The sequence below is a fragment of the Tamandua tetradactyla genome, chromosome 6, assembly GCF_023851605.1.
Source record: "Tamandua tetradactyla isolate mTamTet1 chromosome 6, mTamTet1.pri, whole genome shotgun sequence".
Classification (NCBI taxonomy): Eukaryota; Metazoa; Chordata; class Mammalia; order Pilosa; family Myrmecophagidae; genus Tamandua; species Tamandua tetradactyla.
Genome location: NC_135332.1, coordinates 44575248 through 44593207, shown reverse-complemented (window position 1 = coordinate 44593207; position 17960 = coordinate 44575248). Strand labels below are relative to the sequence as shown.

General features: G+C 37.6%; 1 protein-coding gene across 17 annotated transcripts in view; it reads left to right on the top strand.

The window, feature by feature from the left end:
- ACACA (acetyl-CoA carboxylase alpha) overlaps positions 1–17960 on the top strand; it is a 449622-nt gene that overhangs the window by 234025 nt on the left and 197637 nt on the right. For all 17 annotated transcript variants that reach the window (XM_077165076.1, XM_077165070.1, XM_077165071.1 and 14 more), the window contains 4 exons: positions 4768–4977; positions 8193–8363; positions 9375–9536; positions 9879–10042. In XM_077165076.1, coding sequence (XP_077021191.1) covers positions 4768–4977; positions 8193–8363; positions 9375–9536; positions 9879–10042 — 707 coding nt within the window. The remainder of the gene's footprint in view (positions 1–4767; positions 4978–8192; positions 8364–9374; positions 9537–9878; positions 10043–17960) is intronic.

Sequence of the window (17960 nt, the reverse complement as noted above, 5' to 3'; positions counted from 1 at the left end):
GCTCTCTTATTTTTCCCTCATTTCAGCTCTTGTTAGTTACAGGCCTTTGAGTTTCTGCCATGTTTCCATCTACCCTGTTTGCCAAACCGTCTGCACTTTTACCTGTGCTGCACAGCTATCACATGTTGAGGAACCCTATGGCAGACCCATGTCTGCTTTAATTTTTTAAAAAATGCTTATTTCTTAAGGCATTTCAAAACTACTGTTACTATGGAATCAAAGAATTGAGGAGTCTAGAACACTGGGAAGAAGCTTTTTTTAAAATACCTTAAAGTTTCGGTAATGGTAAACTAAATAACTCAATCTAATGCTCCCATTGAGAACTACTAGAAAAGCTGGACCAAATTTTTTTTAAATCTGTTTTAAGGCATTAGAGATCTTTCAAGCCAATGAAGAATTAGGAGGCCAAAATATAGGTGAGCCAGGCATCTGAATCCCCCTTTTCCCTAGAGATATCTTCAAATTTGGGAAGAAGCAGCTGAAAACCTGGAACATTCAACAGAGTCACAAAACTAAAATTAGAGGTACAAGATCAGACTTAAGAGCTTGTTCAGGAGGGGGAGCCCTGAAATTTCTCCCACATTTTAGATTAGGATATTAAAAAACTATACGTTAAGAGTAAAGGTGACCTGGAAATAGAGTAGCCCTCACAGGTACTAAAGCTCAGCTTCAGAATACTTAACCTGTGATTGAAGCAAGGTGCTCAAGGATTGCTAGTGTTCCTAATATCATGGAGGAGCAAATGCAGATCCTCTGCAAAGAAAGATAATATCCAGAACCTCAAAGTTTTTCTATCAGTTTTTCATATACATCATCAAGCATCCAATTAGAAGTAAGCAGGCACATAAAAGTCCATGACTGAAAACCAAGAAAAACAAGTCAGAAGAAATAGACCTGCAGATGCTCTAGATAATGAAACTGTCAGACAAGGACTTTAAAGTAGCCATGCTTAATATAGTCAAGGAAATAAAAAACAAAATTGAGAATTTTGGCAGTGAACTGGAAGCCATAAAGAACCAAATGAAAATTCTAGGACTGAAAAATACAATTAAAATTGAGAACTCAATAGAGGAGTTTAATAGTATATTAGCTCGAGTTGAAGAAAGGATTAGTGACTAGAAGATAGGCCTGAAGAAAACCCAGACTGAAGTATGAAGAGACAAAAGGATAAAAAATAGAGAAGAAAATGTGTGGGAAATTATTTGTAAAGATGATTCTGATAACTCCTCCCATCTTCATGTACACATCCCTTTACAGTATGTCTTCTATGCTCCCCATCAAGAAGTAGACTATGATTTTCCATCCCCTGAATTTTTTGGGTCTTGGAACTTGTTTTGACCAATAAAATGTGGGAGAAATAGTGTACAGTTTCTGAAGCCTAGACCTCAAGTGATCTTGTAGTTTCTGCTCTTGCCTTCATGGAATTGAGCCCTGAGAAAACCGTGTGAAGAACCCAATATAGCCTACTAAAGAAAGACAGGCAGCATGAAGCAGAGATTAATTCTCCCAGCTGAGGTCCCAAGGTCTAGTAGTTGTTAGCCAGCATCAACTTTGAGATGTATAAATGGTGCTATATTAGACCATCCAACCCCAGTCAAGCTGCCAGATGACTGCAGCTGCATGAGTAACTCCAGGCAAAACCAATAGAAGGATTACCCAGTTGAGCCCAGCTCACATTGCTGATCAACAGAATCATAAGCAAATAAAATAATTGATGTCCTAAGTCAGTAAGTTTTTGATGGTTTGTTAGGCATCAGTATATAACTCAGAAATTGATACCTAAACATGGAATGCTGCTTTAACACAGAAGTAAAACATGGAACATTGGCTTTGAGACTGACTGGTAGGTGGCTGCTGGAAAAATTATAACGAGGCTGTTACCATTTTCCCAGAAAAAGAGAACCCATGTTCTGTGATGATAGAAGAAAATGTTTTGCCTAATGTAACTTGGAAAATAGCAAATATACTTAATGAACTTGTGGCTCTTATTAAGGAATTCTGTAGACAAAGTGTTGACAGTATCTATTTAGTACTTCTGGTTGTGTATACTAAGAAACTACAAAAGATAAATGAGCCAAAGAAGGAGGTGTTTAGTTTGCAAGAAGCTTCCACTTCCAAAAGATTCTCAAAGTAAGAAATGGCTTCAGTATAAAGGGCAAGTCAAGAGTGCCAGAGAGACCCATTTCGACCTCAGAACTATTTAAAACAGTACTTAATTGACCCTCTTAGCTAGAGAGAAGATTTTCTAAGAATCTCAAGGACTTTGTCCCACAGCAGTCTGATATACCAAAAGTATAGAGAGATCTGTCTGGAAAAGAACTATGGACATGGCTTTTAGGATAAGGAATGAACTCCAAGATGATTCATAGTGAAGCCACAGTTTTAAAGAGATTGTACTGATGAATGCACCACTTCTTGGACTAAAATGGACAAAGAACTCAAAATGAAAAGAGCCCTTTGGGCTTTCAATTTTTTATGATCAGGAAGCAGTCTGAGAAAGCTATTCAGCTTTAACAGATCATTTCTAATAAAAAGAGATACTTCTTATAGAAGGAAACTAGAAGCCCAAGGGTATAGAGCTAAGAGCTCTGTACCTCTCATTCCTCTCTTCTTTTAGCAGAAATGTATATTGCAGTTATCTTCTCCCTATCTCACCTTTATATGTTAAAAGTGTGGGAGGCAGATAACTAGTCTTTGTAGTTTTTGGTGTTTGGATCAAAGAGGAGCTTCACCTAAGGAGCCTTATCACATACGTTACTCATGAGACATCAAGCCTGATGTCATGATTGATGAGACTTTGGGGTTTGGGGAGGGGTGAGTCTGTTTTACATGTGAGAAGTATACGAACTATTATGTCCAGAGGGTGGATCATAGTAGGTTGTTAGCACAAATGGCTCCTCCCATCCTTGTTTATACACCCCTGTATTACTTAGGATTCTCTAGAGAAACAGAATCAACAGGAAATATTCATAAATGTAAAACTTATAAAAGTGTCTCAGGTAACCATGGGAACGTAGAGTCCAAAATCTGTAGGGCAGGCTGTGAAGCTGACGATTCCAATGGAGGGTCTAGACTAACTCCATGGGAGAGGCTTGCTGGCCGAAACAGGAAGAAAGCCTGTCACATCTGAATCCTCCTTAAAAGGCTTCCAGTGATTAGATTAAGCATTACTCATTAAAGAAGACACTCCCCTTGGCTGACTACAAATGGAATCAGCTGTGGATATAGCCGACATGCTCATGATTTAATTCTATGAAATGTCCTCATAGCAAAAGACAGGCCAGCACTTGCCCAACCAGACAAACAGGTACCACTACCTGGCCAAGTTGACACATGAACCTGACCGTGACAAACCCCTTTGCAATGTGACTTTGCTGTTTAACTCATCGAAAAGTAGAGTCTCCTCACCCCTTGAATTTTAGCTGACTTTGTAGCTTACTTAGACGATTAGAACGTGGCCATGGTGATATTGTATAAGTTCCAAAGCCTAGACCTTAAGAACCTTACAGTTTCTTCCCTTACCCTCTTGAAACACTGTACTGAAGAGACTTGGTCTAACCTACTGGAAGATGAAAGGTCATATGCACCAGAGATGAACTGGCACAACTGAGGCTCTCTAAACCTACCAGCCAACAGTCAGCACAAATGACCAAGTGATGGTATGAGTTTCCTCTGGCAAAAAACACAAAAACTACCCAGATAACCTCAGTATCATAAGCAAATAAAATGGTTGATGTCATAAGTAAGCTACAGAATTTTCAATTGACTTGTTTCTTAGCAAAACAGAGCATAAAAGATGCAGAACATAAAAGACAAATGGGATACAGTGAAGTGATCTAACAGCATGTTCTTGTAGTCTTTCAAGAAATAATGGAGCAGGAGCTGTATTTGAAGAGATAATGGCTAAGAATTTACCTAAACTGACAAAAGATACCAAGCACAGATTCAAAAAGCACTAAAGCACTATGAACCCCAAGCAGAACAATTACAGAAAAAAATACACCTAAGCTTACCAGCATAAACTTCTCCCCCTCAACCTCCATCCCCTGCCAAAAAAAAAAAGAAAAGAGAGAAAATCTTGAAATCACCAGGAGAAAAAAAGATTACTTTCAAAGGAGGTACAATAAGAATGATAGGTAACATCTCACTAGAAACAATGAAAGCCAAAAGACATCTGGGTATCTTTCAAGAACTGAAAGAAAATAATTGCCTGTCAAATTTTGAACCCTAAAACAAAGATGAAAGTTCTTTGAATAGTAAAACAAAATACAACAATTCAGTATGTGATGTAATGTGAACTAGGAAAGCATCTAGTCTCATACAAGCTGGACATTTGGTTACTGGGGTTGATGGCAGTATTTTGCCCTGTGGTGGGATTTGTGTGTGTATTCAAATATTTTTTGTTTACCTTAGTAACACACTGGATGTTCATGTTTTCCTATTTCTAAATTAATACTGGTTATATAACTAATACAGTATCTTAAAAATAGAATAGGAGCAGGCCACGGTGGCTCACTGGCAGAGTTCTTGCCTGCTGTGCCGGAGACCCGTATTTGGTTCCCAGTGCCTGCCCATATAAAAAATAATAATAATAAATTTAAAAAAATAGAAGAGGGCAGTGACTAAATTTTATTCATTTTGTATTCTTATTGATTACCATGGTCCCTGGCACTTCTAGGCATCTGACTGTTGAAATTGAAGCAGCTTATCAGGATAATAAAAATGATTACCAATTATGAATTTGTTTTATTTCCTTTCCTATTGTAGGTTCAAGCTGAAGTCCCTGGTTCTCCTATATTTGTGATGCGACTAGCCAAACAATCTCGCCATCTAGAGGTGCAGATCTTAGCAGATCAGTATGGCAATGCTATTTCTTTGTTTGGTCGTGATTGCTCTGTACAGCGCAGGCATCAGAAGATTATTGAAGAGGCACCTGCTGCTATTGCAACTCCAGCAGTATTTGAACATATGGAACAGGTGTGTATAGAAGAAGCTCTAATTTATATCTTCTTATAAAATGAAAATTTCTTATTTTTTCAGTTCATGTGTCAATCTGAGAATAGTGGAATTTCAAGCAAGGATTTAGTTAATTGATGTGATTGTGTCCTTTATTGGAAAGAAAATTGTTTTTGCTATTCTTCCTCTAGGAGAGTCACAATGAAAATTTCAAACTTTAAAAATAGTAAAACTTTTTTTAAAAAACAGTGTACTATTTTGGGTAGAGATAAAGAAGAGAAGTCTTTTTGCATTTTTAATTTTATTATTTTTTTAAGAAGGTCATAAGTAGCAAGCTGTTCCATTTTCTAGATTGATTAAAATTGTGACTTCAGATGAGTTTATTCAAATCATCTTCTTGAAATGGCTTCAAAATATCTTTAAAATTCACATATTCTATTTTTATCTATAGAAAATAATCCCTCAGAGATCTTGGATACCTTGGTATCCAGTTCTAGTTTAGGGATCTAAACATGGTCTTAACCTGGAATAGTGACTCAGTCTTCATCTTATTGGAGATATATGTTCCACTGCTTCTTTCTCCCAAAATACAAACTAAATATATGATCTTTTTATTTTTTTGAAAGTTTAACTCCTACTCATGTATGTGTGTATATATGTTAGTATGCAGTCTTAAACTGCTGTAATAAGAGGCCTGCCAAATACAGTGGTTTAAACAAGGTATAGGTTTCTATTTCTCTCACTCATCATAATTCAGAGATGATCTGTCCAAGGCTGGTGCAGTGGCACGGCTTCAAGCTAGAGATCCAGGTTCATTGCTCTGCTGTCCCCTAGGACAGGGGTCAGCAAACTACAGCTCATGGGCCAAATTAACTTGCTGCCTGTTTATATAAATAAAGTTTTACTGGAACACAGCCTTACTTTTTTTTTATTGTGTGGCTATTTTAGTGCTCCAGTGGCACCCTTGAGTAGTTGAAAACACAGGCTGTGTGACCCACCTCAAAGCTGAAAATAATTACTATATGGCCTTTTATAGAAAAAGTTTACTAACCCCTTCCGCAGGGTAATGTCATCATCTCATAATTACAGCTAGTTCACAAGATTATATTCACATCGTATCTTATAGTAAGAGGGAAAGAGAGGACGTGGAGGGCAAGCATATAAGAACACATTCTCGAAGTCACACATGTAACTTTTGCTCACATCCTGTTAGACACAATTCAGTTACACATCCACACCAAGCTGCAAAGGATGACAGGAATTATAAATCACTAGCTTGGTGGCTGTGTGCCAACTGATAAAATTCAGGAGATTCTATTACCAAAAAGATGAAGTAGAAATAAGTTGCTGGAAGGAAATTAGCATTCTGTGCCAGTCTACTCCTCTGGCTACCCAATTCCTTTCACTCCCTTTTTCCTACTCTTAGTGCATACTTAGCCTTTCCCCAAAAAAAGTCACCTATAGTTCTATTCAGTTACAACATTCAGCTTAAATGGTATACAGTCTTCATCAGATATGTATGTGGCTTCATGGGTTAATGATCTAAAACACAAGTTATATACCCCATCACCCCCTGTGTATGCAACATGCAGTTGTGTAGTAGGAACAAGATAATTCCCATTTGGAAAATGGAGAAATGAAAAATACAGAGCACTTATTTCTCCATAGCAGTTATCAAATCATTCTGAGCAGGAATTGTGATGATTCTCTGCCATGTAATGGAGTAATACTTCAATTAGGCCTTCTGACTGCCTCTTGTTTTTCTCTGTGGGAGTAAATTCTTTGCCCGTTGTCCTTTAAGGCACTTGACTTTGCTCTTTTGGAAGTTCTTCCTGGTCAGTTTTCTCTGTGATTTGGGTTTTGGACAATATCTTCTTTGGAAAAGATTTCACAGTCCACTTTCTGCTGGTGTAGGGTTTGGAGCACAAAGATTAACTCCAATCACCAGTCATTGCTTTTGAAGGTCGGACAGGTGATACAATGCCTTCAGTACAATGCCTTCAAAAATTTAGGAAGTTTCTGGGCTGTTTGCTTCCAGTCATCTTCAACGTGAAATAACCACACCCAGAGATTTCTGGATATAGAAACTACCCCTTTTATTTATTCATCTTTCTCTCCTCAATTTAATGATGACTACCTTGAGGTGAGCTGTAACTAAAATAGGCCACATAATCTGACCTTTGACACTTTGTTGCTTTAGAGTAGGACTCTCATCTTCTGGGGAAGGGGGTGGGAAGATGGGTATAAAAGCAGTCGGCGTTTTCAGCATTCTGAGTTTTTCTAACTAGTTTTCTTAGAGCTTGGTTGCCATGTAGTCAGCTATCCAAGTTATTATAGGAGATGGTTTATCAAATGTATTGTTATACTATAACAAAAAGGCGACAAGATGTCCTTGCTGCAATAATTGTTTCCTTGCTACCCACTATCCTATTGCTAAGGCAACACCGCATATTTTAATTTTTTATACAACAGCATCCCAACTGTAGTTAATTTTTGTATTAGTTAGGATGAATGTTAAGCTGCTATAACAAAGAGATAAAAAAAAAAATACACTGACTCAAATAAGATAGGTATTTATTTTTCCCTCCCTCAACAGTCTGAGATGAATTCTCCACAACTTGTGATTATTCTGCTCTATGAGCTATCTTGGCATTCAGTTTCTTTTTAGCATGGTCTTATCTGCACAGTTAAAACTAACTTTACTATCATGACTATATTCTGGTCCATAAGAAGGTGAAAAGTCAGGATGGAGGGCAAGCAGTTTCCTTTTCAAAACATGATTCAGGATTTGTGGGTATCTGTCACTATTGCTGACATCCCATTGGTCGAAATTTCGTCATTAGCTACGAAAGAGGTTAGAAATTCTGGTCTCTAGCTTGGCAGCCATGTTTCCAGGAAGAAGGATAGGAGTACTGGAAATACTGGAAACTGAGAGACCATGAAGAATATGTTACAAGTGTGTTTGCATATGTGTACTTATGCCTGATTGGATGAGGTTGCTTGGGGCTGAAAATGAAAAATTCTGTTTTCTCCCAGAATTTTCATTGAGTCTGTTAGCCATGTCTAGGGATTATGTATTATAACTGGAAAGGGTGAGATTTGCTCTAATGTGGCTAAAAGCCTTTGATGTATCTTATAAATGCTGGATATTTGAGTCAGAAAGAGATTCTAGATAAGCAGTGGGCCAATAGCTGGACAGGTGAGATACTTATGTTTGCTTATCTTTCATATTTGAGTGTGCGGTGAAACTTGCCAAAATGGTTGGTTATGTGAGTGCTGGGACTGTGGAATACCTGTACAGCCAGGATGGAAGCTTCTACTTTCTGGAACTGAACCCTCGGCTACAGGTAGAGCACCCTTGTACAGAGATGGTAGCTGATGTCAACCTCCCTGCAGCACAACTCCAGGTGAGTCACCCTAATCTGGACTCAAGGAGGAACCTAGGAAAGTTCAGAATGTCGGAGGTGCCTGAAAAACTGGTTTAATCAATGTCTTATAAGAGAGAAGTACCTCTTCTCCAAGTCTAAAGTTCATTTTTCTTGCTCTGTATAGATTGTGCATGTGTGGGTTTGTTTCTTGATGTGAAACAAACATAGGGAAATTAGTTTTTTAGACACATCAGATATAAACTCATATTTTAGAAAGAAACCTTAAAAAACTTTTTAAAAACTTTATTCAGTTGTTTAATTATAGAGAAATTTATAACTCTGGTATTACCTCCAGTCTATTTTTTTTCTCCCCCTACTCCCTTTTACTAATGTTCTGTATTAGAACAATTATTCCATATGAGAGTAGTGGTTGAGGTTTTTATTGGCAAGACTATGGTAGGGCACATTTATTTTTATAACGTGTGAAGTGCTAGCTGTCAATACTTTTGCCTCAACTCAACCCTGTAAACAAATGTTATGGGAAACAGTAATAGCCAATGATGGGGTTCGATATCATTTATATCTAATATATTCTTGTCCCACATTGTGAATCCCTTCTATGTTCCCATTAAGGACTAAAGATTTATTTACTTCCTTCAATGGTTTGCGGGATAGAAGAGATAATTATGACATAGTTAAGACTTCTTAGCTGTCAGAACTTCTTGAATATTCACTGACACTAACTCTTCCCTTGGGTATTTTCATTCTGATCTTTTAGTAGCGGTATGACAATAGAGGGAAACGCATGTCTATTGCATTAGGAATTTGGGGAATTTTTGTTAAGGAGTCCGAAATACCTATATGAGCATATTTTCTTTTAAGTAGCTTAGAGTTACTTGTTTGATGATTATGGAATACAGGCTATAAAAATAGAATGTTTCAGGTGATGGCTCTTAAGAAAAAATCATGTAGATTATCTGTTAGCCTCCACATTTTAAGGAAAGTTACTGTGGAAAATGAGTGACATGTTTTTTATTAATTACCTTTCAGATTGCCATGGGAATCCCTCTATATAGAATCAAGGATATCCGTATGATGTATGGGGTATCTCCCTGGGGTGATGCGCCCATTGATTTTGAAAATTCTGCCCATGTTCCTTGCCCAAGGGGCCATGTTATTGCTGCTCGGATTACTAGTGAAAACCCAGATGAGGTAACCTATCACTTAAAAGGTTCATGTTTCTTTCCCACCTTGTGAACTCTAATGTTAAGATAGTATCTGAATTTCATACATCTGAAATCCCTTGGGACCTCCTCTGGGGAGGGAAATTTATAGAGGTTTCAATCAGCAGATAAATAATCACTGCTCCATTGATCATTTAATCTAACTTTATCAGCATGGAGTCTTCAGTGGGTTGAAACCTTAACTGTTAAGTCTTTATGATTTTTGTGTCATTTCTGCTTTTGTTTATGATTAGCATAGACTAAATGATGGCAGAAATGTTCTTTTCCTTGAACATGTAATATGGTCTCTCATATTTCCCATTCTCCACAGGGTTTTAAGCCCAGCTCAGGAACAGTTCAGGAGTTGAATTTCCGCAGCAATAAAAACGTTTGGGGTTATTTCAGTGTTGCTGCTGCAGGAGGACTTCATGAATTTGCTGATTCTCAGTTTGGTCACTGCTTTTCCTGGGGAGAAAACAGAGAAGAAGCAATCTCGTGAGTATAACTGCATTTTACAACGTAAATTCATACTTGTTTTCAGTTAAGGTATAAGCATGGGAAGAATGTGTACCATTTATTTCTTACAGAAGTACCAGTATGCAGTACTTGCATTTGTTCATTTATGTAAGTGCCTAAATGTACTTTCATATGCATTTATGCATAAATGCAGTACATAAATGCAGTACTTGCATTTATGTTTTGTGTTAAATTATAGAGTTTTGCAGATATTTTTCTCTTTGTTGTTCTGAGGCTTTTCAGGTATTTTTGTTTTCAAATATCTTGATAAAATTATAAATGATTACTTAAAGGTGTCATATTTTCCCATAGGAACAGTATTATAATTGAGGAGCTGGGGAGAGGCAGTCTTAACCAGGAATTGGCATCAAATAAACCATAAATAAGAGCTTTCATTTGTCATCAAAATAAATGTATAGCTGTAAAATTTTTTTTTCTTTAGATTTTTTAAAGTTTTTTTATTGTAAAATGTAACATATATACAAACCAAAGAAAGAAAAAAGCAAAATTTTCAAAGCATACTTCAGCAGGTAGGTACAGAACAGATCCCAGTGTCATTGACTACTAATCCACCATCTCAGCTTTTTCCTTAAAGTGGCTCTTAAACACTGGAGGCAAGAAGGTTTATTAATGTAGTGATTCAGCAGTCATACTTGTTTGCCAAATCCTGTTATCTCTGTTATACCTCCTTGTTCTCCTCTGAGCCTTCTCCCAGTCTATAGGATCTTTGAGCAACACCCGTTCTGACTTTTTCATATTGAGAAGTGTGTCACACAAAAAGGATAGGGGGATATAATTAATTGATCATCTTGGAGAGGCTGGTCCCTCTGGGTTTCAGGATTTATCTGACCTAGGAACCCTCTGGGAATTATAGGTTGCAGGGAAGCAAACTTAGTTCATGAATCCTTTATAGAGTCTGACTTTGACCCTAGGAAGTTTTCTTAGGAGTCAGCACGAGTGATGCGGATTGGGGTTTAGCATACCATGGCAATCAGCACTATCTGAGGCTTAGTAAGAGTCGGCTACAGAATAGCCTCTTGACTCCACTCAATTTCTCCTAGCCACTGATGCCTTATTTTATTGCATCTCCTTTCTTCCCCTTGGTCCAGAAGGCATTGTCAATCCCATGGTGCCAGGACCAGACTCATTCCTGGGAGCCATGCCCCATGCTGCCACAGAGACTTTCACACATGAATGTAATGTCACACACAGTTGGGGAGAGCAATGACTTTCTTTACAGAGTTGGGCTTAGAGAGAGAGAGAGGCCACATCTGGGTAACAAAGAGACATCCCAGAAGCAACTCCCAGGCCTTAGCATAGGCAGTCTTAGCTTTTCTCCAACAGAAGCAAGTTTCACAAGGGCAAGCCTCAAAATCAAGGGCCTAGCCCATTTTCCTGGGAATCTCCAGTGGTTGACAGGGTACCTGGGGCTTCCCAGATTGGAAAGTTCGATAGTTCCATGTATGTATATTATTTCCTTTGTATCTTCAAGGGACTCCACCAATTATCTCCTTTATCACCCCCACCACAGTCTGAGATGTGTCCCAGTACTACATCAAGCTACAGAGAATTACAAGGCCTCGTTTCCACTCTGAACCGCAGGAGTCTATTCAAATGAGCTATCCAGATAGGCCAATCCAGATTATGCATTACAGAAAATCCAGGTTCTAGATGCAGTAAACCCCTCTACCTTTGGTCCCACACAGTAGGTGACACTCTAGAGTACATACACGATCATCCTACATCCTGTACTCTAATTTACCCTATACCCAGATCGGCTTGGTTTTTAACTGTAATTGAGTCCTCATCTCCCCTTCAGTCATTCATCCATATACATAGCTTTGCTAGCCTTCAGGGCTACAGCACTCCATCTCTGGGTCCCAGGTGTCTTGGAGTTACCCAAAGTCCCAGGGAAATACCAGCTGATACACACATAGCTCAGCGTCTCAACATCTAGAAATATATTTACAACTTGAGACTAAATGTTCAAAGGCTTACAGTCTAGGCTCTAAACCTTCCTACAAGTGTTTTTTTTTTTTAATTAAAAAAAAATTAACAAAACATTAAGATATCATTCCATTCTATATATATAATCAGTAATTCTTAATATCATCACATAGTTGCATATTCATCATTTCTTAGAACATTTGCATCGATTTAGAAAAAGAAATAAAAAGACAACAGAAAAAGAAATAAAATGATAACAGAGAAAAAAAAAGATTATACATACCATACCCCTTACCCCTCGCTTTCATTTACCACTAGCATTTCAAACTAAATTTATTTTAACATTTGTTCCCCCTATTATTTATTTTTATTCCATATGTTCTACTCTTCTGTTGATATAGTGGATAAAAGAAGCATCAGACACAGGGTTTTCACATTCACAGAGTCTCACTGTGAAAGCTATATCTTTGTTCAATCATCATCAAGAAACGTGGCTACTGGGTGGAACACAGCTCTACATTTTCAGGCAGTTCCCTCCAGCCTCTCCTGGAGGGAATGCATAAGAATAATGCATAAGAATAACTTCCAGGATAACCTCTTGACTCTGGAATCTCTCAGCCATTGACACTTAGTCTCATTTCACTCTTCCCCCTTTGGTCGAGAAGGTTCTCTCAATCCCTTGATGTTAATTCTCAGCTCATTCTAGGGTTTTTCTCAGTCCCTTGATGCTGAGTCTCAGCTCATTCCAGGATCTCTGTCCCACGTTGCCAGGAAGGTCCACACCCCTGGGAGTCATGTCCCACGCAGAGAGGGGGAGGGTGGTGAGACTGCTCGTCGTGTTGGCTGGAGAGAGAGGCCCCATCTGAGCAACAAAAGAGGTTCTCTTGGGGGTGACTCTTAGGCCTAGATTTTAAGTAGACTTGACCTATCCTTTGTGGGGTTAAGTTTCATATGAACAAACCCCAAGACTGGGGGCTCAGCCTATATAGCTTTGGTTGTCCATACTCCTTGTGAGAATATCAAGAATTCAACTTGGGGAAGTTGAATTTCTCCCCGTTCTCACCATTCCCCGAAGGGGGCTTGCAAATACTTTTCCACTCACTGATCAAATCACTCTGGGATCCTACAAGTGTTTTTTGAAAGAGACCTTATCATATTTGTTCTTTTGTTTCTGGTTTATTTTGTACAACACACTCTCCCGAAGGTACATTCAGTTCGTTGCATGCCTCTCGACATCCTTCCTTTCTGTAGTCTTAGTCCATCATATAAGTATATTACAGTTCGCCATTCTGCTTCTCAGTCACTGTACCCTCTGTTCCCTTCATCCACCAAGCACCATGGATAATATACAAACTAAACAAACCATGTCCTACAGTATCCTCACTTGGTTGTACAATCAGCAGCACTCTCAATTTTAGACAGTTTTCATTGTTCTTTACCAGAGTCATAATAGTGGAATCATGCAGTATCTATCCTTTCGTGTCTGACGTATTTCACTCAGCATTATATCCTCAGGATTCATCTGTATTGGCATATGCTTTGGGACATCATTTCATCTTACTGCTACATAATATTCCATCATGTCTACATACCACATTTTGTTTATCAACTTGTCTGTTGATGGGCACTTGGATTATTTCCATCTTTTGGCAATTGTGAATAATCCCGCTATTAACATCAGTGTGAAAATGTCAGTTCGTGTCACTGCTTTCCTCTCTTCTTGGTATATACCAAGTATTGTTATTGCCAGGTCATAAGGCAACTCAATATTTAGTTTTCTGAGGAATCCCCAAACTGTCTTCCACAACAGCTGCACCATTTTACATTCCCACCAACAGTGAATAAGTGTTCTAGTTTCTCTACATTTTCTCCAACATTTGAAGTTTTGGGTTCATTTAATAGCGACCATTCTTATAGGTGTGAGGTGATATCTCATGCCATCTCAATTTGCATTTTCCTTATGGCTAATGAAAATGAGCATCTCTTCATGTACTTTTTTAGCTGTCTGTATTTGCTTTTCAGAAACATGTCTATTCATATCATCTACCCATTTTATAATTGGGTTATTAGTTCTTTAGTTGTTGAGCTGTATAATTTCTTTACACAGGACGTAAAGCCTTTACTGATATGTGGTGTCCAAATATTTTCTGTCGTTGAGTTGGCTGCCTCTTCATCTTTTTGTCATAGTTCTTTGAGGCACAGAGCTCTTAATCTTAAGGAATTCCCATTAGGTGTAAAGTTTAAGATGCGACCTCCTATTACTAGATCTTGAAGATGTTTCCCTGCATATTCTTCAAGAAGTTTTATGGTACTGGCACTTACATTTAAGTCTTTAATCAATTTTGAATTAATTTTTGTATGGAGTATAAGTTAGGGGTCATCTTTCATCCTTTTGGCTATTGATACCAATTCTCCCCTGCCCATTTATTGAAAAGACTGTTCTGCCCCAGTTCAGTGGCTTTGGGTGCCTTATTGAAGATCAGTTGTCCGTAGATTTGGTGGTGTATCTCCACACTCTTGATTTGATTCCTTTGGTCAATACTTCTATCTTTGTGCCAGTACCATGCTGTTTTGTCCACTGTGGCTTTATAGTAATTTTTAAAGTAAGGAAGTCATAGTCCTCCTTCTTCGCTCTTCTTTTTTAGGATAACTTTAGCTATTCGAGGTCTTTTTCCCTTCCACGTAAATTTGATAACTAGTTTTTCCAAGTCTTTAGTAGGTTGTTGGGATTTTAATCAATATTGCATTGAATCTATAAATCAGTTGGGGTAGAATTACATCTTAACTACATTCAACCTTCTTATCCATGATCATGGAATGCTTTTCCATCTGTTTACATCATTTTTATTTCTTTTAGCAATGTTTTGTAATTTTCTGTGTACAAGTCCTTGACATCTCTGGTTAGGCTTATTCCTAGATACATGATTCTTTTGGTCACTATTTGAATGGGTCTTTTTCCCTTAATTGTCTCCTCAGATAGGTCATTGTTTGTATATAGAAACTTTACTGATTTTTGTACATTAAACTTGTATCCTGCTACTTTGTTGAATTTATTTATTAGCTCAAGTAGCTTTGTTGTAGATTTCACAGGGTTTTCTAAGTATAGGATCATGTCATCTACAAATAGTGAAAATTTTACTTCTTCCCAGTGTGGATGCCTTTATTTCTTTCTTCTGTCTAATCACTCTAGCTAGGACTTCTAGTATAATGTTACAATGTTGAATAATAATAGTGACAGTGGATATCTTTGTCTCGTTTCCGATTTTAGGGGAAATGCTTTCAGTCTGAGTATGATACTGGCTCTGGGTTTTTCATATATATCCTTTATGATACTGAGTAAGTTTCCTTTGATTTCTACCTTTTGAAGTGTTTTTTTGTCAGGAAAGGATGCTGAGTTTTGTCAAATGCTTTTTTAGTATCACTCGATGTGATCATGTGGTTTTCCCTTTCAATTTGTTAATGTGCTTTATTACCTTGACTGATTTTCTTCTATTGAAACACCCTTATGTTCCTGGTATTAACCCCACTTGGTTAGGATGTATAATTCTTTTAATATTCATTGCATTCAATTTGCTACTGTTTTGTTGAGAATTTTTGCATCTGTATTCATTAGGTAGATTGGTCTATAGTTTTCCTTTCCTGTAGCATCTTTTAAAAAAAAAATAGCTTTATTGACAAAACAACATGTAAACACAAACATTCTTAACATATCAACATTCTATACAATGGCTCACAATATTATCACATCGTTATATATTCATCACCATGATTGTTTCTTAGAATATTTGCATCACTCCAGAAAAAGAAATAAAAAGAACTTGGTTCTTAACTGAAATCCTCCAAGTTCATTCATTATTGTAGGTCATATCAGTGAGACCATACAGTATTTGTCTTTTTATTTCTGGCTAATCTCACTCAGCATAACGTCCTCAAAGTCTGTCAATGTTGTTACATGCTTCATGACTTTATTCTGTCTTACAGCTGTGTAATATTTCATCGTATATATATATATATATACCACAGCTTGGTTAGCCACTCATCTGTTGATGGACATTTGGGTTGCTTCCATCTCTTTGCAATTGTAAATAATGCTGCTTTAAACATTGGTGTACAAATGTCTGTTTGTGTTCTTGCCCTCATGTCCTCTGATATTGTAGGATCATATGGCAATTCTATACTTAGCTTCCTGAGGAACCGCCAAACTGCCCTCTACAGAGGTTGTACCATTTTGCATTCCAGCCAACAGTAGATAAGTTTGCCTCTTTCTCCACATCCTCTCCAGCACTTGTCATTCTGTTTTATTGATAATGGCCATTCTGGTCAGTGTGAGATGATATCTCATTGTGGTTTTGATTTTCATTTCCCTAATAGCTAGTGAAGTTGAGCATCTTTTCATGTACCTTTTAGCCATTTGTATTTCCTCTTCTGAGAAGTATCTGTTCATGTCTTTTGCCCATTTTGTAATTGGGTTGTTTGTGCTTTTGTTGTTGAGTTGAACAATCTCTTTATAAATTTGGTTATGGTTTTTCTATTTCTGCAAAGTAAGTTTTTGAGATTTTAATTGGTATTGCATTGAATCTATAAATCAATTTTGATAGAATTTGTTAAACCCTATCTCCTCTGTATAACTCCACCATCACCTTTGATCTTTCCATCCCTCTCTTTAGGGGTGTTTGGGCTATGGCAGTTCTAAATTTTTATATTGGAAGGGTCTGTCACTAATATAGGGTAGGGAGATGGAACTATCTGATGTTCTGGAAAGGTTGGGCCCTCTAGGATCCAAGATTTATCTGAACCAGGGACCCATCTGGAGGTTGTAGGTTCCTGAAAAGTTACTCTAGTGCATGGGATCCTTGTGGAATCTTATATATTGCCCTAGGTGTTCTTAGGATAGGCTGGAATGGTCCTGGTTAGGGGTTGGCAGGTTACGATGGGTAGCAAGGTCTACCTGAAGCTTGTGTAAGAGCAACCTCCAGAGTAACCTCTCAACTCTATTTGAACTCTCTCTGCCATTAGCTCTAGCAGTTTTGCTGTGGAGTTTTTGGGGTTTTCAACATATAGTATCATATCATCTGCAGACAGTGAGAGTTTTACTTCTTCCTTTCCAATTTTGATGCCTTGTATTTCTTTTACTTTTCTAATTGCTCTGGCTAAAACTTCCAACACAATATTAAATAACAGCAGTGACAGTGGACATCTTGTCTTGTTCCTGATCTTACGGGGCAAGTTTTCATTCTTTTCCCATTGAGGATAGCTGTGGATTTTTCGTATATTCCCTTTATCATGTTGAAGAAGTTCCCTCCTATTCCTATCCTTTGTAGTGTTTATATCAAGAAAGGATGTTGAATTTTGTCAGATGCCTTTTCTGCATCAATCAAGATGATCATGTGGTTTTTCTACTTAGCTTTGTTGATATGGTGTATTACAGTAATTAATTTTCTTGTGTTGAACCATCCTTCCATACCTGGGATGAACCCAACTTGGTCCATGGTGTGTAATTCTTTTAATGTGCTGCTGGATTCGATTTGCAAGAATTTTGTGGAGTATTTTTGCATCCATATTCGTTAAATTGGTCTGTTATTTTCTTTTCTGATAGTATTTTTGACTGGCTTTGGTGTAAGGATGAGGTTAGCTTCATAGAATGAGTTAGGTAGCCTTCCCTCCTCTTCAATTGTTTTTGAAGTGTTTGAGCAGAATTGGTACTAATTCTTTCTTGAACACTTGGTAGAATTCACATGTGAAGCCATTGGTCCTGGACTTTCCTTTTTTGGGAGCTTCTTTTATTTATTTATTTATTTATTTATTATAAAAATTAAGAAACAAAATAAAACATCAACACATACATAATCAGCAATCCACAACATCATCACCTAGTTGCACATTCATCATTTCTTAGACATTTGCACCAACCCAGAAAAAGAAACAAAAAAGACAACAGAAAAAGAAACAA